Here is a 20,414-nt window from a genome sequence, read left to right on the forward strand (position 1 = left end):
GGGAATCTATTTGTTTTCAACCTTTTCCCTCTTCACCATCTGATAAACTCCTTTTAGTAAATGGTGCTGCTACAATCAGCAAATTAAACAGAAAAAAAAAAATCAATCCCTACCTCACATCATACACAAAATTAAATTGCTATTGGATTTATACCCCTAAATGTGAACACCAATTCCATTGTTTCTTTTGTGTTTTCTTTTTGACATTGGGATAGAGAAGGATTTCTTAAAACACACACAAAAAAATAAACTGAGGAAATGATAAATTTGACTATATTAATATTAATGTGACAAAGTTGGGTGGCAGAATATATTCTTTGCTTATAAGAAACTAGTGATGAGGATGCAGAATAGCAATTAGGATAGAGAATAGCCTAATAAATTTCTACCAATAAACATGAGAATGACAAAGCATTTTAGTTGATAAGTGGGCAAAAGATAGTCAAACGATTCAATCTCATTAACAGTCAGGAAAATATAAACTGAAGCAAAGATCAAAGACTGCCAAAAATCATTCTGAACATTCCTTCCAGCAGGGACGGAATTATTTAATGTATCCTCAGCACAGTAGAGATGCTGAGTAAATGCTTAGCAAATGAATGAATTGGGTACATTAATCCCAACCATCATTTTCAAAGACTTATAGCAGATATCTCCTGTACTTTCAAAAGTACAATAGATAAACAGAAAGTTGTTCTTGTAGAGAAAAATCTTAGGATTTAAGATCCAAAGACTGATGACAAAGCTCTAGCTCTGATCTTTCTTGCTGAGGGGGCAGATCCCCTGCCTCTATTTAAGGAAAGGAAGCAAATGTTTGCATCTGGTTTATTTACTCTTGTTCCAATTCAAGATTCTTGGAGAAAAATAAGCACATTTTTCTACTACTAATTAAAGCTTTGTGTGCTTTGAAAGCAAACTCTGCTGCTGACAGTAGTTTAATTGTGGTTGTTGGTAGCCAATGCTAATGTTGTTTATTTACCAATGTGGGCAGATATTTTACCAGCTGTTAATCTGCGCATATGTAGTTTGAAAGCAATATTATTACCTTCTCCATATGCACAGTGTTCAGTTGTTTGTGATTTTCCCCAGCATGCTGCACTCCTTAAAATAACTACCTTGTTTTTATTTTTGAGAGGCAACATTTTTAAGAACGTCAGCCTTACATAATTCTCTATTTTGAAAATGTCAGGTAATAGGGATTGTGTAAGATAAAGGAAATGTTTGTATTTATTAAAAAAAAAGATTTATTTATTTATTTCTCTCCCCTCCCCCCAACCCCGGTTGTCTGTTCTCTGTGTCTATTTGTTGCGTCTTTTTCTTTGTCCACTTCTGTTCTGTTGTTGTCAGTAGCACGGGAATCTGTGTTTCTTTCTGTTGTGTCACCTTGTTGTGTCAGCTTGTTGTGTCAACTCTCTGTGTGGGAGGCTCCATTCCTGGGCAAGCTGCACTTTTTTTAGCGCTGGGCGGCTCTCCTTATGGGGCGCACTCCTTGCGTGTGGGGCTCCCCTATGCGGGGGACACCCCTGCTAGGCACGGCACTCCTTGCGTGCATCAGCACTGCGCATGGGCCAGCTCCACATGGGTCAAGGAGGCCCGGGGTTTGAACCACGGACCTCCCATGTGGTAGACGGATGCCCTAACCACTGGGCCAAGTCTGCTTCCCGAAATGTTTGTATTTAATACTTTCCCCTACTGTCTTGCATTCCTGAAATTATATGAGCTTTGGTGGAAACCAAAGGTGGAGAGATTTTAAGCAAGCTAACTGAAAATGAGTTTGGCACAATTATTTCTGCTCTTGTCTGAAAACTAGCTCTTTGTTAGCAAAAGTTCCTGCCCTTTCACTGATCCTACAGAACTGCTTGTATATTTTTCTACCCTTCTGACAATGGAATTTTAGAAATTTTCTGCTTTCTAGCTGGAAGATTCCTTTTGTAGGAATTTTACTTTGTGGTTCAAGAAAATTCCATGTAAGTATGTTTTGAGATCCTCATAAAAATGTTATAAATCAGCTCTGTGTTTGAAAATTAGACTTTAAACCACTACTTTTTGGGACATGGTCCCAATTAACCTGTACCTGTAAGTTTTATGGAGCTTTTGTTTTTCTGTGACTTTGGTGGGTTTTCTGATTGAGCTGTTTTTGTTGTTTTGATCCCAGAAGAGTTCTGGGGAAGTAACTGTAATTTGAAATCCATTTTACAACTGCTTCAAAGCCAATAATATTTATGAGTTTGTACACAGATTTTACTTCTGGACCTCCTCAGCAGGAAGATGTGAAATGTGTTTTCAGTTCATTGGAAAAAACTGGAAAATAAGAGCAAGAACTGTTATTATTCTTTAGAGCAAATACTTTTGCAGATTAACATAAAAATCAAAGAGCTTTTATAGAGAAAAGATCTAAAGCAATTTGAAAAAGTCCTATAGATACTCATATGGATATACCTAAGCTGCATCAACTCACAATATTCCAGTTATCTATGGTGCTGACTCAGGCAGTGATCAATATTCCTGCTTCTTCCAGTTTACAGCATCCACATGTGTGCCTTTATGCTAACTGCAGAAGCCTGGTCATTCAGAACAGTTACTCCGCATCTTAGTTTCCAGCTACTAAAAGAAATACCACATATTAGGTTGGCTTAAACAATGGATATTTATTGGGTCATTTTTTTTTTTAAGATTTATTTTACTTAATTATATATTTCTACCCCACCCTCATTGTTTGTGCTCATTGTCTGCTCTCTTGTGTCTGTTTATTGTGCACTCATCTTCTTTTTAGGAGTCACTGGGAATTGAACCCGGGACACAACCCCCCACGTGGCAGGGAGGCACCCAATGGCTTGAGCCACCTCTGCTCCTGCTTGTTGTTTCTCTTATTGTGTTTCCTTGTTGTGTCTCTTTGTTGCATCATCTTGTTGCATCAACTTGCTGTGCCAGCCTGTCGTGTCAGCTAGCTGTCTTGCTCATCTTCTTTAGGAGGTACTAGGAAGTGAACCAGTGACCGCCTATGTGGTAGGTGGGCACCCAACTGCTTGAGCCACATCTGCTTCCTGGGTCATGGTTTTGAGGCTAGGAAAAGTTGATAGTCAAGGTTTCTGCAAGGTGATGCTTTGTCCCTGAAGACTGGCCTTCTGGGGCTGACTGTAAGTGATCCTGCTCCTTGGAGATATCTTCTTTCTCTTCTGGGTTCATTGACTTCTAGCTTCTTCCTGTGACTTCTTCTCTCTTTCTTTCTGAAAACCTCATTCTGCTTATAAAGGTTTCCAGTAGTTAGAATAAAGTACCCTGGTTCAGTTGGGCCACACCTTAACTGAAGTAACACCTTGAAGAGATATTATTTGCAATAGGTCAAAACCCATCAGAGTAGACTAAGACCAAGAGCATGTCCAAAGTAGGGTGCACAATTCAATCCACCATACTATAAGTCTTTGAAAGAATAAACAAGTGTTTTTAGCTTCCCAGCCTCTGCCTTCAGAAGTTGAGTGAAATAAATGGTGAAATCCAAATCCTTTGAATCTAACGCAAAATATTTTCCTATTTCTTGGCTTATTTTTTGTTGAGGTGGACTTTGTCATCCAGTAGGTTACTGAAAAATGGAGAAGCAAAGACACATTTTGTGTGTGTCAAATGTCTTTTTATTCTATTTGTAGTCTTAACTGATGGTTTAGTTGGCTTTTAAATTTTAGAAATAATTTCTCTTCAGAATTCATAGGATATTAGATCTCTGATACTCCAATGATCTTATATTTCTTCTACATTTTTATCTGCATTTCCACTTTTAAAGATGTTATTTGAAACTTTATCTTCTAGATTTTATTGAATGTATTATTTCTATTGTATTTTTAAACTTTGAGTTCTTTCTATTCAATTTCCTTTTTGTTTTTTCCTTGTTCTGATCTGCCCTCATGAACGCCTTATATACTCATCACAGTGAGAAGAGAGGTTTCTATTCTTTGCTGCATTCCTTTTTAGTTTAGTGCCTTTCTTTTCAGTTCTCCAAACCCAACCAAATGTCTGGTGATCCTTGGCTGTCTGTTTTTATTTTAAGTGTGAGACATTAAAGTACCTGGTTGGCATACTCATTGCACTAGGTGAACACATTTTGGAGCACTGCTGCACCACATAGATAATAGTTTACCCTGTAGATCACACTCTCCCCCCAATACATTCAGGGGGTTATGGCAGGATATGTAAAGTCCAGCATCTGATCTTGCAATATCATTTAGGACAACTCAAGGTCCCAAAATACCCCCACATCACATCTCTTCTTCCCTCTCCCTGCCCTCAGGAACTACTGTGGCCACTTTCTCCACCTCAGTGCTACAATTTCTTCCATTACTAGTCACAATAGTTCCATAGTAGAATATCAGTAAGTCCACTCTAACCCATATTTTATTCCTCCATCCTGTGGACCCTGGGTTGGTGATGCCCACTCCACCTCTAGATCAAGAGGGGGCTTAGATTCCACATGGATGATGGATGCAATTCCTCTGCTTGCAGTTGTTGGCAGTCTTGATTCCCTGGTGTGGTGGTTGACCATCTTCACCTCCCCTTTAGCTGATCTGGGTAAGTCCCATGGGCCAGAGAGTGGGTGTTACAACTCTGATGAGGCTCAGGGCCCAGCTGGCACATGGGCAGTCCAGAGATTCAAGTTCCCTGAGTATGCACCATCCCTAGCACCAACCACAGGTTCAGTGAAAATGACAGAAGAGGCATGTGTAGGAAGGTTATATCTGAGTCCAGCTCCATCATACTCAGGAACACACATTCATTCCAAACTAGGGCCCTCTGACATGGCACAGTACTCCAAATCCATCTGTCATGACCCTATACCCTGTGGATCTCCGTAGCCTTCAGGAGAACCAGCACCTAGGGTTGTATCTACTTTGGCTCTCTCTGGGGTCCTGCTGAGGTGTGCATAAGCATGACCCCTCTGATGACCTCCCAACTCTTTTTGGAAGACTCTTTGTGATGCGGCAGTGCTCCAAAATGTGTTCACTGAGTACAATGAGTGTGCCACAATGATGGGTTAGGTAGTTGGTGTGGGAGAAGTGGGGTGGGGGAAGTGGGGGGTATACGGAACCTCTTATATATATATATATTTTTAAAGATTTATTTATTTATTTAATTTCCCCCCCCTCCCCTGGTTGTCTGTTCTTGGTGTCTATTTGCTGCGTCTTGTTTCTTTGTCCGCTTCTGTTGTCGTCAGCGGCACGGGAAGTGTGGGCGGCGCCATTCCTGGGCAGGCTGCTCTTTCTTTTTCACGCTGGGCGGCTTTCCTCACGGGCGCACTCCTTGCGCGTGGGGCTCCCCCACGCGGGGGACACCCCTGCGTGGCACGGCACTCCTTGCGCGCATCAGCACTGCGCATGGGCCAGCTCCACACGGGTCGAGGAGGCCCGGGGCTTGAACCGCGGACCTCCCATATGGTAGACAGACGCCCTAACCACTGGGCCAAAGTCCGTTTCCCTTATATTTTTTAATGTAACATTTTTTGGTCATGTATATATCTTAAAAAAATACAATTTACAAAAATGATGTGGTGGGGAAGTGGGGAGTGGGATATATGGGAACGTCTTATGTTTTTTAATGTAGCTTTCTTTGTGATCTATAAACTTTAATTTTAAAAGTGTAAAATAAATAAATAAAAGAATATGAACAAAAATAAATAAAGTATCTGGCGGGGGTTTCACTATATGTTGATCAGGAAGAGACCCTGCCGTTTTGTTAGGTAACCCCAGCTGTTAGTATCTCTAATTTTCCTTTCAAGCTAGTTTGTATTCAAGAGAGAGGACTCGGGAAACGGACTTTGGCCCAGTGATTAGGGCGTCCGTCTACCATATGGGAGGTCCGCGGTTCAAACCCCGGGCCTCCTTGACCCGTGTGGAGCTGGCCATGCGCAGTGCTGATGCGCGCAAGGAGTGCCGTGCCACGCAAGGGTGTCCCCCGCGTGGGGGAGCCCCACGCGCAAGGAGTGCGCCCGTGAGGAAAGCCGCCCAGCGTGAAAAGAAAGAGCAGCCTGCCCAGGAATGGCGCCGCCCACACTTCTTGTGCTGCTGACGACAACAGAAGTGGACAAAGAAACAAAAGCAGACAAAGAAACAAGACACAGCAAATAGACACCAAGAACAGACAACCAGGGGAGGGGGGGGGAAGTAAATAAATAAAAAAATAAAAAATCTAAAAAAAAAAAAAAAGAGAGGACTCTTCTACTCTGACCCGGTACATAAAATTGGCAACCTACATGGGTAGGGAAGGTCTTGTCATTCGGTGTGTAGATTTTTAATTAATTTCAATATTTTCAAAATTATATAACTGCTTTCATTTCTGCCTTGGGCCCTTTTCTTCCATCTTCCCTCTGGCTCAATGCCTCCAGAAAGAAAAATTCTGTTTGGCTTCTTTTATAGACTCTCAATCTATCCCCCTTGCTTTCAATACTATGCTCACTTCCTGTCTTCAGGAGACTCCAAATTCTACTCACTTCTGAGGTTCTACAGGAGATAATCTGCTTTCATGTAATTTCTATAACCGTAGGCTCTCATCTGTCAGTGTTAATTTATCTCTTAAATCATTACTACTTGTTCATCTGCTTTGCAACTTTTGAAAAATTCTTGCTTTCTCTCATGTGTCTACATCATTGGTGTCTTATGAATGGGTTCTTGAAAGGGAGCAGAAATAAATGCATGTGTTCAATCTACTGTATGTTACTCAGTCCCCTTCATGTGCTCCTTGGCTCTGTTTGATTGGAAAATACTGACTTGGAAAGTTCATTTCAGGGTGACCTTCTTCTTAGAATTTTCCCTCCAGGCAAAAGCAGCTAGAGAAAATGAAGAGGATAAAAAAATAAAGAGACAAAACAAAAACAAACAACATGTTGATCAAGAGAACCTGAGAAGGAACAGAGGAATGGAAGCTTTTTCCTTGGGATGAAACAGTTGAACAAATAGTGCAATCTTAGAAATTGTACTGCATATCCAGGAAAAGAATTAGATGAAGAACTGGAAAACTATGATTAAACAAACACCAACAAATCTAAAGGTCTAGAATAAGTTGAACCAAGTGTCAAAGAAGAGCAATAACACGTATTTGATGAATAATAAAACCCTAGGCAAGAGAGAGAAATAATCTTCAGAGTAAACTCATCAAGATAAGCAGATATGTAGACATTAGGAAAATATGATCCAGCAATCTCACTACTAGGTATAAACCCAGAAGAAGTGAAAGCAGGGACTCAAACAGACATTTCAATACTGATGTTTATAACAGCATTGCTCACAATTGGCCAAATGATGGAAGAAACCTAAAAATCCATCAACTGGCAAAGGTCTAAACAAAATGTGGTATAGTCAAACCGTGGAATATTACTCAACTGTAAAAAGGAATAAATTTCAGATGCATGAGGCAACATGGTCTAACCTTGAAGACATTATGTTGAGGGAACAGACATAAAAGGAGAAATATTGTATGAGCTCACAGATATGAACTAATTATTATAAGCAAACTCATGGAGTTAGATTATAGAATATGGGTTATCAGGTGATGGAATGAGGTAGAGAATGGGAAACTATGCTCAATTTATGCAGAATTTCTCTTAAGTTTGACTATAAATGTTTGGAAATGGATAGTGGAGATAGTAGTACATTATTGTGAGTGTAATAAACAGTGCTGAATTGCGTTTGTGAACGTGGTTGAAAGGGGAAGTTTTTGGTCATGTATGTTTCTAGTAGGAAAGTTAGAAGATGAAGCATGGAACTGTATAACACAGTAAACCCAGTTGTGGATGATGAACCTGTGATTAATAGTAAGAACATAAGAATATTCTTTCATGTATTATAGCAAACGTATGACACTATTATGTAGTCTTAATAATAGGGTGGTGTATTAGTGAGGGTATTCTAGGGAAACAGAATCAACAAGAGATATCTGTCAATAATATGCAATGTTGTAAGAGACTCTCACATATCTGTGGGGAAGCACAAGTCCAGGTTCCACAGGTAGGCTGCACCAGGGACTCCAATGAGATTCCAATGAAGGTTCTTAACGAGTTCTGGGAGATATTGGCTGTCTAAAGATGAGCTGAGAAATTCTCACTCAATGCTGGAATCACTTCCCCTTTTAAGGCATTCAACTGATTGGATAAAGCATCACTCATTGCTGGTGGCAAGCTCCCTGATCAATACAATGCTAATCACCTATCTATGATTTACCACTGCAGTAAAGTCAGTGGTGACTAAAGTCCATAAATGCCTTTGTATTACAGTTAGCCCAGTGCTTGCTTGACCAAACAACTGGGCACAGTTACCTGGTCAAGTTGACATAATAGCCTAGCCATCACAGGTGGTATATAGGAAAAATGTACTTAATATAAACCATAGACTATAGTTAGCAATAATATTTTAGTATTGGTTCATCGATTTTAACAAAGATATCATATAATATAAAGTGTCAACTACAGGGGATTATATGAGAACATTGTATTTTTTTACATAACTTTTGGTAAACTTACAAATTCTCTAATTTAAAAAAATTACAGTAGTTATAAATGAACTACCCTAAGTGAAAGAAATCAGAGACAAAATAAAATGTATTGTAGGAATCCATTTGTATAAAATGTCGATATAAATAAATTTATTGAGGCAGAATTAGATTAGTGGTTATATAGGAATAGGTAAGGATAGAGTTATTGGTAAGTGACTGATAAGGAACAGGGGTCTTTTCTTTTTGGAACAATGAAAATGTTCTAAAATTGATAGTAGTGATGAATGTACAACTCTGTGATCATACTAAAAGCTATTGATTGGACACTTTTTATGGATTATGTTATATGAATGTATCTCTATAAAACAACTTTAAAAAAACTAATCAGTCCAACATGGCAAAAAACAAAGTGGTAATAATTTAATACTGTATTTGATCTTAAATATCTGGGTAAGACAACACATTCTAGGATGCTCCCTGATGAATAAATTATTGTACTAATCTTTAAATAAGGTTACAAGAAAATTATAATATATACATATAATATATATTCCTACATTTCATGAGGAATAAAGCATAGCTCTGAAATTAATTTAAATCTCAGATTAAATTCAGACAGCTACAGCTTCTTCAAATTAATTTTACGTCAGTTAAAGATTTTACATAGCTGAAAAATGTCTTTAGCTCATCTCTAATTTTGAAATAAATTGTGCATATGACAATATCAGAGTTAGATCCTGAAGAGTATTGTGGTTTGCAGCAACAACTTCTATTATTCCTCTGAGCTCATTTCAGATTTTCCTTGGCCAATATTTTTCTCTAGCATGTATTTATTTGATTTGCTCTCCAAGTACTCCTATCCAGAAGGGAAGCACAGAAAAAAACATTATTGAAGATATCCATTTCCTTTGCCTACAAAGACTTGAATAAATCAAAAACATTCTAGGGAAATTACAACCCACATGAGGTAATGAATGAGTGAGCCACAACTGTGGGGACTATTTTTTTCCCTTTTCTCCCTCTCAACAGGGAGACCCAACCCCTCTTCCTCCCACTGTCCCAGACTGTCTGCAAGCTCATGTCAGGGTTGCTCCTTCTGAAAGCCAAAACTGCTCCTTCTAGCCAGCAGGCAAGAATATCACCCACAGATTCCTCTATCCTGGTTAGTATAACTCTTTCAGAGCAGTAGCTTAGAAAGCTCTCATCAGCTGGATGTGGGCATGTGCCTTAAACATATACTACCCACCAAAACAACCTGCTTGAGCTAAACTAGCTGCCCGGGAGACTCCCACTGGTTGTGAGAAGGCTGAAGCAGGACAAAAACTATGCAGTAAAGACTAATAATGCATTTTGCAGTGTGAACCAAAGATCAGCTCTAACCCGGCCCAGGTGTCTAGAGAGCTCAGCAGGTCTGAGTTTAATTTTAAAACTGAAGAATCCCTGGAGAGGGACACAAGCAAACTAAGAAAATGTTTTCTCTGGCTACTTCCCAGCTAAGGTCTGCACTGTGAGTGCACCTATGCTTGTAAAAAGAAATCTGACCAGAATCCTGGCTGTGTATCAAATAGTTTCAACTGTGGATTAAAGCAGCTAAATGAGCTTTACGTTCTTTTTTTTTTTTAATTAAAGCATTTCTTTTGGGAACATGCAAAAGCTAGCATGATATTTCTGAAACTCAAGCTGTTTCTTCCCTATTCAACCAGAAATGCCATTTTTATTAACTGGCCCTTGAGATTTTCAACAATTTTGGGTTCTGGGAATGAGGTTTTACTCCTGATTTTTTTGCTTCATTTTTGTTGTTGCTGTTGTTTTAAAGCCATGACCCAAGATGGTCAATTAAGAGACTTATAATTTAGAGACTCAGAGATTTACTGTGGAAAAAAAGACTTAATGAAAGCAAGTTGCACATCAATTTAAATTACCTAAGATTGAATTAGGATATTTTACTTAATTATGTAGATAAAATTAGAGTTACCAAATTTGTGTGAACCTTATGATAAATCTTTAATAGTAGCAAAATTTTTTAATAAATATTTTAATATTGCAACTTAAATTTCTATCTGATAAGGCATAAATATTGGCTTTGATATGTATATAAACATTTGCCTTAACAAGAAATGAAATTAATAACCAAAGAACTTTTTTCTGAAAAAATAGTAAGGGTAAAATTAAACTGCCTTCTATCAACTATATATTCTATTTTGTTAGAAATAGAAACTCTGTTATAAATAAATGCTTATTTTTAACTGAAACAGAGGTAATATTATGTTGATTGTTGGGGCCTAAAAAGTAGAAAATGCTTATCTGGGGTCTAAGGGCATTGAACACCATGTGAAACGTTAAGGGGAACAAGTTTGTTTCTTCTTGCCTTTTGGTGCCAACCCATTGAACTTTCATGAGTATTAAGATACTCAAGTGGAGGTTCAATATAAAAACTATTAGTATAAACGTTTGTAGCTTGGCAGTTTTTAATGCTCACAGCAAGTCTATGAGAATGAGATCCATATCATGAGACAGATGAACTGTGGCGGGACCAAGCGCTTTGCCACTGGAGCTGCTGCTTAGCAGAAGGGCTGGGGTTCTCTGGAGGCAGACTGGTTCCAGCATACACAGGGTTAACAGTTGTTCTGCCAGACCAGAGGGTTCATCCATCTCAGGGCAGGCCATGGGTGGTTTTCCTGTCAGCAGTGCTTAGTGAGTGAAAACTCGTTTCCTTAAGGAATTTGATTTCAAAGCTTTCTTTATTTATAAAAGCTTTCTTATTTTGTGCATCTGGAGCTGGTATCAACGGCATAAAATTCCTGATGACCTCTCCTGGACAATACTTCAGTAGCTCTGTGTTTTGACTGGTAATAAATTTACATTAGTATGCAGTAGAAAAAAGCTCTTTTCGTAATATGTCAGATTTTCTCTTCTAGCTAGCTATATTAAGACTCATTTGTTTTGCAGGGAATGATAGAATTTCTGATAACCAATGACATGTTAATTACAAGTAATTTGGTCCCTATGTATGATGCTTTCAAAAGCAAGTATATATAGAGATATTATTAACTTAAAAATGACTAAGGGACTCCCAGAATTTTCAAACTAAACACATCTTTTGTTGCAATTTGTTTCTGATATTGAGTCATTTTGTTCTAACGTTTTAAGCACACATATGGGAAGGATCCCTGACATAGCTTTTCAGCTTACTTCAACTGGGTGACTCATTGACATGATTTTGCTCATTTCTTTTTGATCTTTATTTTAAGTATATTGCTGCTCACAAAGTAATATTATTGACAGTCTTCATAAATAAATGGAAGGTAAATATTAGGCATCAGATTAGTGATTAATAAGGCATTAGTGTGTTCTCACTCATTAAATAAAAATCATTGTTACACAAGATACTTGGCCTTAAAGAGAAATCCCGAGACATATTCAAGTTTCATTTCAAGACTACAGAGGACCAGATATAGCTCAGGTGATTGAGCACCTGCTTCCCATATGGGAGATCCCAGGTTTGGTTCCAGTGCCTCCTAAAAACAAAATAACAAACAACAAGCAAACAAACGAGAAAACCAACTCAGGGAGCTGATGTGTCTCAGTGGTTTAGTGCCAGCTTCCCACATACAAGTTCTCAGGTTCAATCCCTGGCCCCCAGTACCTCAAAATAAACAAACAAACAGCAACAACAACAAAAAAACCCTACAGCAACAAGAAAAGAAGCTGTTGTCACAGTGGCTGTTTATTTTTGTTGAATGGAATGTTCTATCAAATTTTATAGTCTCCTCATCACTGCTGATTACTGAAGTAGAATTTGATATTAACTATTTAAAATGTTCCTGTCTGTAATATAAAATATCTCCATGTGCAATACAGGGAGACATTTTTAACATCTTATTCTTTTATTTTTAGAAATGTGGGATTACTTTCACAGTGTTCTTATAAAACATGCCATGGAAAGAAATGTAGCAAATGTGATTAGTGATTAGTGGATCAATATTTGATTACAATTGTGATGGCCATTTTGACACTCCAGATGAAATTAAAGAGCAAGTACTATGAAATCAAATGGACTTTGTTTGATTTAGCAATATGATATCACAGTGGGAAAACCCCAATATTTTAAATAGAAGGTGAGAATTCTAAATGTTACATTGTACATTCACATACAGGTATTATTATTGCCTATCTTTGATCTAATCTAAATAAAAATATTACTCTTCTTTCACTGTATTTGTAGCTTCGCATGTCTTTAAATATATATGTATATAAATAAATAATGTATATAAAGATGTCGATCATTTTTAGAAGCAAAAGTAGAATAACAAATCTTTTCAATTATATTTTTATTTATTTATTTATTTTTAAAAAGATTTATTTATTTATTTTTTATTTCTCTCCCCTTTCCTCCCTCCCCTCACCCCCATTGTCTGTTCTCTGTGTCTATCTGCTGTGTGTTCTTCTTTGTCCGCTTCTGTTGTTGTCAGCAGCACGGGAATCTGTGTTTCATCTTGTTGTGTCATCTTGTTGTGTCAGCTCTCCGTGTGTGTGGTGTCATTTCTGGAGCAGCTGCACTTTCTTTCATGCTGGGCAGCTCTCCTTACGGGGCACACTCCTTGTGCGTGGGGCTCCCCTACGCGGGGGGCACCCCTGCATGGCAGGGCACTCCTTGCACGCATCAGCACTGCACATGGGGCAGCTGCACACAGGTTAAGGAGGCCCGGGGTTTGAACCACGGACCTCCCATGTGGTAGACGGTCGCCCTAACCACTGGACCAAGTCCGCTTCCCCAATTATATTTTTAGATACATCACAAACACCCGTGTTCCCATCCCAACACACTACTTTGGGGTGCTGACCAGTTGTAAAACAAGAACCACACCCCCAGTGCCTGCCCTGGTTGGTTGGACGTCCTGCCCTTTATCATCCCTCACCCACCTACCAACGTGGAGAGCTGTCCTGTGAGTGTGCTGTGGACAGTCCCTGCAGCCTGGGAAATGATGACTTTGAGCTCCTCTGGGCTTTCACAAATGTGGCTCTGGCTGAAATAAATTTTTAAAGTTGTTTCATGGGTAGAGTTGTGCTAAAAATAATTGCATTTTAGAGTTTTTCCTTGCATCACTTATCTCTATTTAATGAAAATCAATTTAAGCATGTGTATGCATGCTTGAGCCTGTCTATATATGCAAATCTTATGTATTCCAATAAGATATATCTTATTCATAATCATTAATTAAGGAGTGAATGGTATCTTATTAATCTTTTTATTCTGGGCACAAACCTTAAGGTTCTGTCTCAAAACTGACACTCAATTAGTGTTTGCTGAATGAATATGTAAATAAAAATTCCATTAACTTGAAACATTAGGGTCTGAGAGTAATTATGGATACATATGTACAGTTGCAAAATAAGTTAATTTGAGTGGCTTACCCTTTTTTAACATGTATTAGGCCAACTAAAATTATTTTTGGATGAAGGTGCATTATATGTAAATAGTTACTTCAAATTACATATATGTACTTCATAGAAAAAAACTATCCTGTTAATTAGGTTTAACTGAAGTCATTCAATAAATATATTGAGTAACCATTAAGAAACTTTTAGACTACTTAGGAGGAAATCATGGTCCTTGCCCTCAAGGTGTTCATATACAACTTTTTTTTTTTAACAACTTTTAAAAAAAATTTTATTTATTTATCCCTCCTCCTCATTGTCTGCTCTCTGTGTCCATTTGCTGTGCTTTCTTCTGTGTCTGTCTTCTCTTTAGAAGGCACTGGGTACTGACCTTCTGGCATGGGAGAGAGGTGCTCAGTCTCTTGTGCCACCTCAGCTCCCTGGTCTGCTGCATCTCTTATTGTCTCTTCTCTATGTCTCTTTTTGTTATGTCGTCTTGCCGTGTCAGCTCGCTGTGAGGGCCAGCACTCCGCATGAGCCATCCCGCCATGCTGGCCAGCTTGCCTTCACCAGGAGGCCCCAGGAATTGAAACCTGGACCTCTCATGTGGTAGAAAGGAACCCAATTGCTTGAGCCACATCTGCCTCCCCATATACAACTTTGATACACAATGAGATATTGGCATAGAAATGGGTCAGTCAATAACAAAGGTATTATTTTAAGAATTAAAAAAATAAGAGATGTCACAAATTTGGATTGATGCTTTCACCATACTAAGTACTGTGAGAGGTGCATAGATAAACCAAACCTGAGTTTTATTAAAAGGGATCCTTAGTCTAGCACTTAGAAGTCTAGTAACATGTAAGGAGGAGGTAAGTGACACATGAGAGGGACTGATAAACTGCTATTTTTTCCCAAGTAGAAATAAATCCTCATAGGAAAGATGACGTTTTGCTGGGTCTCAAATATAGGATTTGAACTGGAGTGTTTGGATGGTCTTTCAGTGCCTAAAGATGGAGGTGGAAGGTTAGAGGCTGAGCAGTGGATCACAGGCCTAGAGTGAGGAAGAAGAGTTTCCAAAGAACAAGCTAAAAGGAGAGGTTGTTGAATTGAGTCCCTTCCTGCCAGCACCTTAATTAGTTGCCAAGGGCAAATCAGCACTCTGCACTTCCTCTTCCAGTGACAGACATTGATAACTTAAAAAGTGATACTCTCCACTGCTGACACAGGACTAAATAGCTCTTCATCACAGAGTTTCTAAATAGGCATTATGGATTCACGAGAACTGGTGTGCAAATGGGAAACTGTTTACTGTACCAGATCTAGTCTCTTACCACCTTCTCTCAGGAGTATTAAATACGTCTCCTAAGTAGCTTTCCTTTAAGTAGCTATTTCCTGTCTCCTGTCCTCCTCCCCTTCACCGCTGTACATCATTACCAATTTACTTGTTTTAAATTTAAATTTTTTAAAAATTTTCTAACTCTCCTACCCCTCTCCCCTAGAAAAGAAAATGCCCAGCCTATAGATGGTATTCCCCACTCTTTGTCCCTTGCAGTTCCATGTTTCAGGCTAAAGAGAGTCCTTGAAATTACTTTAACATATCTTGAAATCTCCTACCTCAACAGCTTTGTTCTCTTTCTTCACTCCTCTAGAATGCCTTCCTTTTCCATCTACTAAAAATTACACCTACACTACAAGATAAAGTACAGATAGCATGAAGTCTTCCCCTGATCATCCAAAGTGGCAATGATCCCCCCCAAAATTAACAGGGCATTATATCTATTGAATAGGTATTATCACTAATATACTAAACATCATCCAAGATTTTGAGGAGTTTTTAGTATAGTAATAAGGACATGACATATACACAGATAATTATGAGACATTATGTTATGAGTATAGAGCAAACATAAACCATGCCAGGACTACAAGAGAGATTGTGAGGGTAACAAGATGTGGTTATCAATCAGATATGGGGGAGGATGGATGAGAGGGAGTCAAAGATGACTGAAAATTTAGGTGTGACTGGCCAGCAAATATATAGGGCAATCAAATGTTTGGGGAAGGATGACTTTGTTTTTGGTCTTCAGTTTGAGAGACTAGTAGGATATTTAGGAGAAATGATATGCAGTATAGAGGCCAACTTAAATGCTAGGGTTTTGGAGCCGGACATCCTGGGTTCAGTTTTTACTTGACTTCTTCAGATAAGTTACTTAACTATTAAATCTAAGTAGTATAATAAAAATTAGCGGGGGGGTGGGGGAGCGGGGTTGAATGGGACCTCACATATATATTTTTGATGTAATATTATTACAAAGTCAATAAAAAAAAAAGGAAAAAAAAATTACCTTGATTCATAAAGTTTTTCTGGGAATTAAATTAGTTAATCTCTATAAAACCCTAAGCAGAGTTCCCAGTATACAGTGAGCAAAGGTGGACATTACAGAGGAGTCACATCTTATATGATGATGATATTACATTCTAAAGTCAGTGCATAAAATGAAATTGTACATGGGTACAATACCCTATAATCAAATCACCAAAAAAGCATAGTAAATACACAAATTTGTCCTTAAGTCTACACCAGTCAATTTTTCCACCAGCACTAGGATTGAGGGAATTGAAATCAGTTGTAGGAATGGCTGATAAATTCTACTTCACACTCAATCTAGGGCTCTAGATTGTTTATTTCCTTTTTATATATTTTTTCCTTCTTCTGCTTCTTCTCCCCTTACTTTTCCTTTTGTGCCCCTACCCCCAACTTTCCTGCAGTTAAATTCATGTCAGAGAAGTCAGACTATAGCATGAATGGCTATCATTATTATAAATCACTCATTGGGTATTAGAAAATGCAGGTTTGGAACTCAGATGGGCCATCAGAATGGCATCTATCAATTTGGAAGTGAATAAAATTGTTGAAGGAGAGAAAGGTGAGAGAAGAGCTCCCAAGATCAAGTTCAGGGAGTTGTATATACTCCAGGGTGGAGAATAGAGTGAGTTAAGGAAACAGAAAATGTTTCAAACATTTTCAAACATCAAACACGTAAAAAGCTCATAGAGTTATAGAAGGCAAAGGAGGAAGCTTTGGAAGAGCCTGGTGTGATAATTAAATTAAAATTCTAAGGATAACTCTCTGATTTGGGTCGTCCTAGATAAAGTAGTTTCATTAGTGGAAGCAGCAATATCCATGCTGCCAATGGTTAAGTAGAGAGAATAAGTAAGTGGTTAGGGGGGAAAGTATTTAAACTGATAATGTCACACAAAAAACGAAGAAAGTGAGTTGTATTTTGGGGATATAACAACATGTATGTAACAGAACAACTATATATATTTTATCAAAACATATTAAAATATAGCTCAGTAAAACTCTGTAAAGATAGGACTAATACTCTACTGGGATATACTAGTGCAGTAGAGGAGCTGTCTATAGCTGGCTTCTACTCAGATTGGATGTTGCCCACGACCTACGTGGTGTTAAATAGTTTACCGCCTTTATGTAGGTATAGTTGTACTTGATGGTCATTTAATTGCAATTTTAAAAGAGGGTAGCATGTGAAGTGTTCAGTAAACATTTAGTTGAATGGATACTGTCTTAGTTTGCCAGAGCTGCTATACTTCAATAAAAAAAAGAAATTGAAAAGAAAAAAAAAGGTACCCCAGACTGATCAGGTGAAACAGGATTTTATTTTCTCATTGTTGTGGAGGCTAGAAGTCCAGGACAAGGTGTTGGAAGAGTCACACTTTCACTAACCTGGAGGGGCCTGATAGTGACTTGCCATCATTCTGTGGCTCGATCTCTGTCTCGGTCACATGGCCATGGATGTCTCTGTCTCCTACCGTCTCCTGTCTCCTGCTGACTCTTCTAATTTACTTTGGGTGGAAGGACTTCAGTCATAGTGGTTAAGACCTACACTGATTCCGTGTGGACTTATTTTAATAGGATCTTTGGAGACCTGTTTACGAATGGTTTCAAATCCACAAGACTGGGGATTAGGGCTTGAATATGTCTTTGTGAGGACATGATTCAATTCAAACCAGATTCCAAATAAGGCAGTAGAGAAAAATCATAGAAGCAAAGTGACAGAAAATTTTATGAAAAAAGATATCAAAAATATTTTAAGCTGCTGAAATGTGAAATAATAAAGGCAGGGGGGAAAGACTGAATTTGATTCCCATTTGCAATATAAACTCAGATTTGCACTCTGCACTTATAAAAAAATTATTTTGTATCTTGTATCCCAGGGAGAGAAATACTTCAGTGGTTTAGAACCAAAAGTAACTTCTTTTATACTTCCTCCAGCTCAAATAGTGGCTGCCTATTTTAAGCCTGTATTAAAAAACAAGTAAGCTGTGGTACTAAAGTAAAATGAGACTTAGTAAAGAATACTCAACTTAATACTTAATAAAACAAACTTTACGTTTTTTATCTTGTTAAATTGAAGATTAGCAATGTCATATGAAAATCAAAATTAATAATGTCAGAGAAGCTCATAAATTATTGAACTATCTTTTATATAGTGAAAAATATGTTAAAATTCAAATGGCCACAAAATATCTAAAAAGATGCTGAATAATAAATTTAAATTCAACTTTATTAATAGGTAATAATTCTCAAAGTAATAAAATTTGAACAGGGATAAAACTATTTCACACCTGTAGGAAAGGGTTAAGTTTAGTTTTCACAAAGGGGAAGCTGGAGACAGCTTTGCCACTTTAGGAGGGAGGGAGAGGGGTTCTAGTGGCTTTGGGGTGCCAGGAATTTGAAAAGTGGCACCAAAATGGGGGGGTGGGGGTAATGGTGAGAAGCAGGGGCAGGGCCAAAACGAGAAGGGGAAATGGTGAGTGCTGGGGGCGGGGGCAATAGTGAAAGCAGGGCCAAATTTGAAAAGTGGCCAGGAGTGAAAGCAGCACAGAGCCCACCCAGCCCGCCAGAGTGTAGAGGGCGCCGGAGCGGGGACTGAGAGCAGGAACTGGGTAACTTAGATAGACGATTTGGATAGGCTGTAACCCCTGAAGTACCCAATCAATGGGGAACAGGGGAGGGCCTGCATGTTAGGTTTAGCATATAAATGTCCATGTTTCTTGCTGTTTGGCGCCTGGGCCATTTTATCCATGTCGTGGGCATGTCTGTGCAAGATCGTTAGTAAAATTGTTTTCTCCTCCACAATTAGGTAAGCTTTTGTTTTCTTACAGGTACAGCTTTCTTTCTAACACACCCGTGCGTTTGATAAGGATATAGGGTGGGAGTAGGGGGATGGGAATTATTCTCCAGTGTGTATGGAGGAGCAACTTTGCATAAACACTCTGGAGTACTAGGCTAATATTTGGTAAAGTTATATTGCTTATACTCTCTGATCCAGCAATTCCATTTCTATATTGTAGAAAGCCATACAATTGATCATGGGAGGCAAGGACCAAATTATTCATTGGGGTATTATTTATAATATGTATAGAAAATATCCTGTCAAAATGGCAATTAAAAAATAAACTGCATTGCCTTTAGTGAGAGGGAATATCACAAAATCACAGCTAAACACAAATTACTTGGATCTAGATATGAAACTGGATAAATCACAAATGTAATACTGAATAAAAAACAATTGGAGGGAAAAGAAAAAAATTGGAGATACTAATAGTATCACTAATGTAAATTTGCAAACTATGAAATAAAACTTAATACTGTATATTGATGTGCAGTAAAAGTTTACAAGATCAGACTGGATAAACTCTAATTTGTAGAAATGGTTAGCTTTGAGCAGAGGAACCTTGGGACTTGGAATTTATCTCTAATATTTTATTTCTTTAAGAAATACATATCTGAAGTAAATACAAAAATGACTGAACTTTATGACTTTGCAATGGTCTGGGTTATATTACACTTTATATTTTTATCATTTTATTTTAATAAACAAAAAACTTAGCTCTATCAAATTAAGATGCAAGGCAATAAAAATCACAGAAAAAAGGGACAACTTCTAAGTAATGAAAGAACTCTCTGATAATGAAAAATCGTGCCCTGTGGAAAACAGTCTTGCATTTCATTTTTTCAGGAAAGTAAACAAGAAGCTCTTTAAATTGAAGAAAGATTTAATGCACATATTGCCCGGGTTTGCGATGTGGAACTTCTTACTGGGCTTGACTTTTATCAGGACAAAGAACAGCCTGTATCTGAGATTTTGCAACTGAAGGCATATTTACCTACATTTGAAATCCTTATTTAATTTAATGCATTAAACAAATTTGGCAAATCTGGGTGATTTTGTATGTTGAGTAAAATAAATTTAATAAAGTTTTCTGTTTTTATTTAACTCTTTAAGAATCCATTATTTCATTCATTTAAAAATAGCCCTTAATTCAATATATAGCTCTATTTCTTTCTTTGTACTGGTGCAGAAATTCCACATTCCAGGGGCACATCATCTTTGGCCGCATCTTCCTGGGTCGCTGCTAAACACAGAAGCCAGGAGATTTGTACCTGCAGGTTTACAGGAGGGTGGCCATTGCTGCTTAGTCAGGTGGACTTTTGGGGCTACCCCTGTGGGTCAACTAGCACACACACTGGT

The 20,414-nt window shown here is 38.1% G+C and overlaps 1 protein-coding gene across 1 annotated transcript in view; it reads left to right on the forward strand.

Moving 5' to 3' along the window:
- Positions 1 to 20,098, forward strand: part of LOC101425427 (ectonucleotide pyrophosphatase/phosphodiesterase family member 3) — a 45,075-nt gene extending 24,977 nt beyond the window's left edge. The window contains 7 exon segments of the mRNA XM_012521623.3: positions 9,502 to 9,634; positions 11,432 to 11,497; positions 12,370 to 12,431; positions 12,433 to 12,506; positions 13,263 to 13,321; positions 13,324 to 13,418; positions 19,902 to 20,098. Coding sequence (XP_012377077.2) covers positions 9,502 to 9,634; positions 11,432 to 11,497; positions 12,370 to 12,431; positions 12,433 to 12,506; positions 13,263 to 13,321; positions 13,324 to 13,418; positions 19,902 to 20,072 — 660 coding nt within the window. The 3' untranslated portion in view covers positions 20,073 to 20,098.
- Positions 20,099 to 20,414: the final 316 nt, after the last annotated feature.

This window comes from Dasypus novemcinctus, chromosome 11 (assembly GCF_030445035.2).
Source record: "Dasypus novemcinctus isolate mDasNov1 chromosome 11, mDasNov1.1.hap2, whole genome shotgun sequence".
NCBI lineage: Eukaryota > Metazoa > Chordata > Mammalia > Cingulata > Dasypodidae > Dasypus > Dasypus novemcinctus.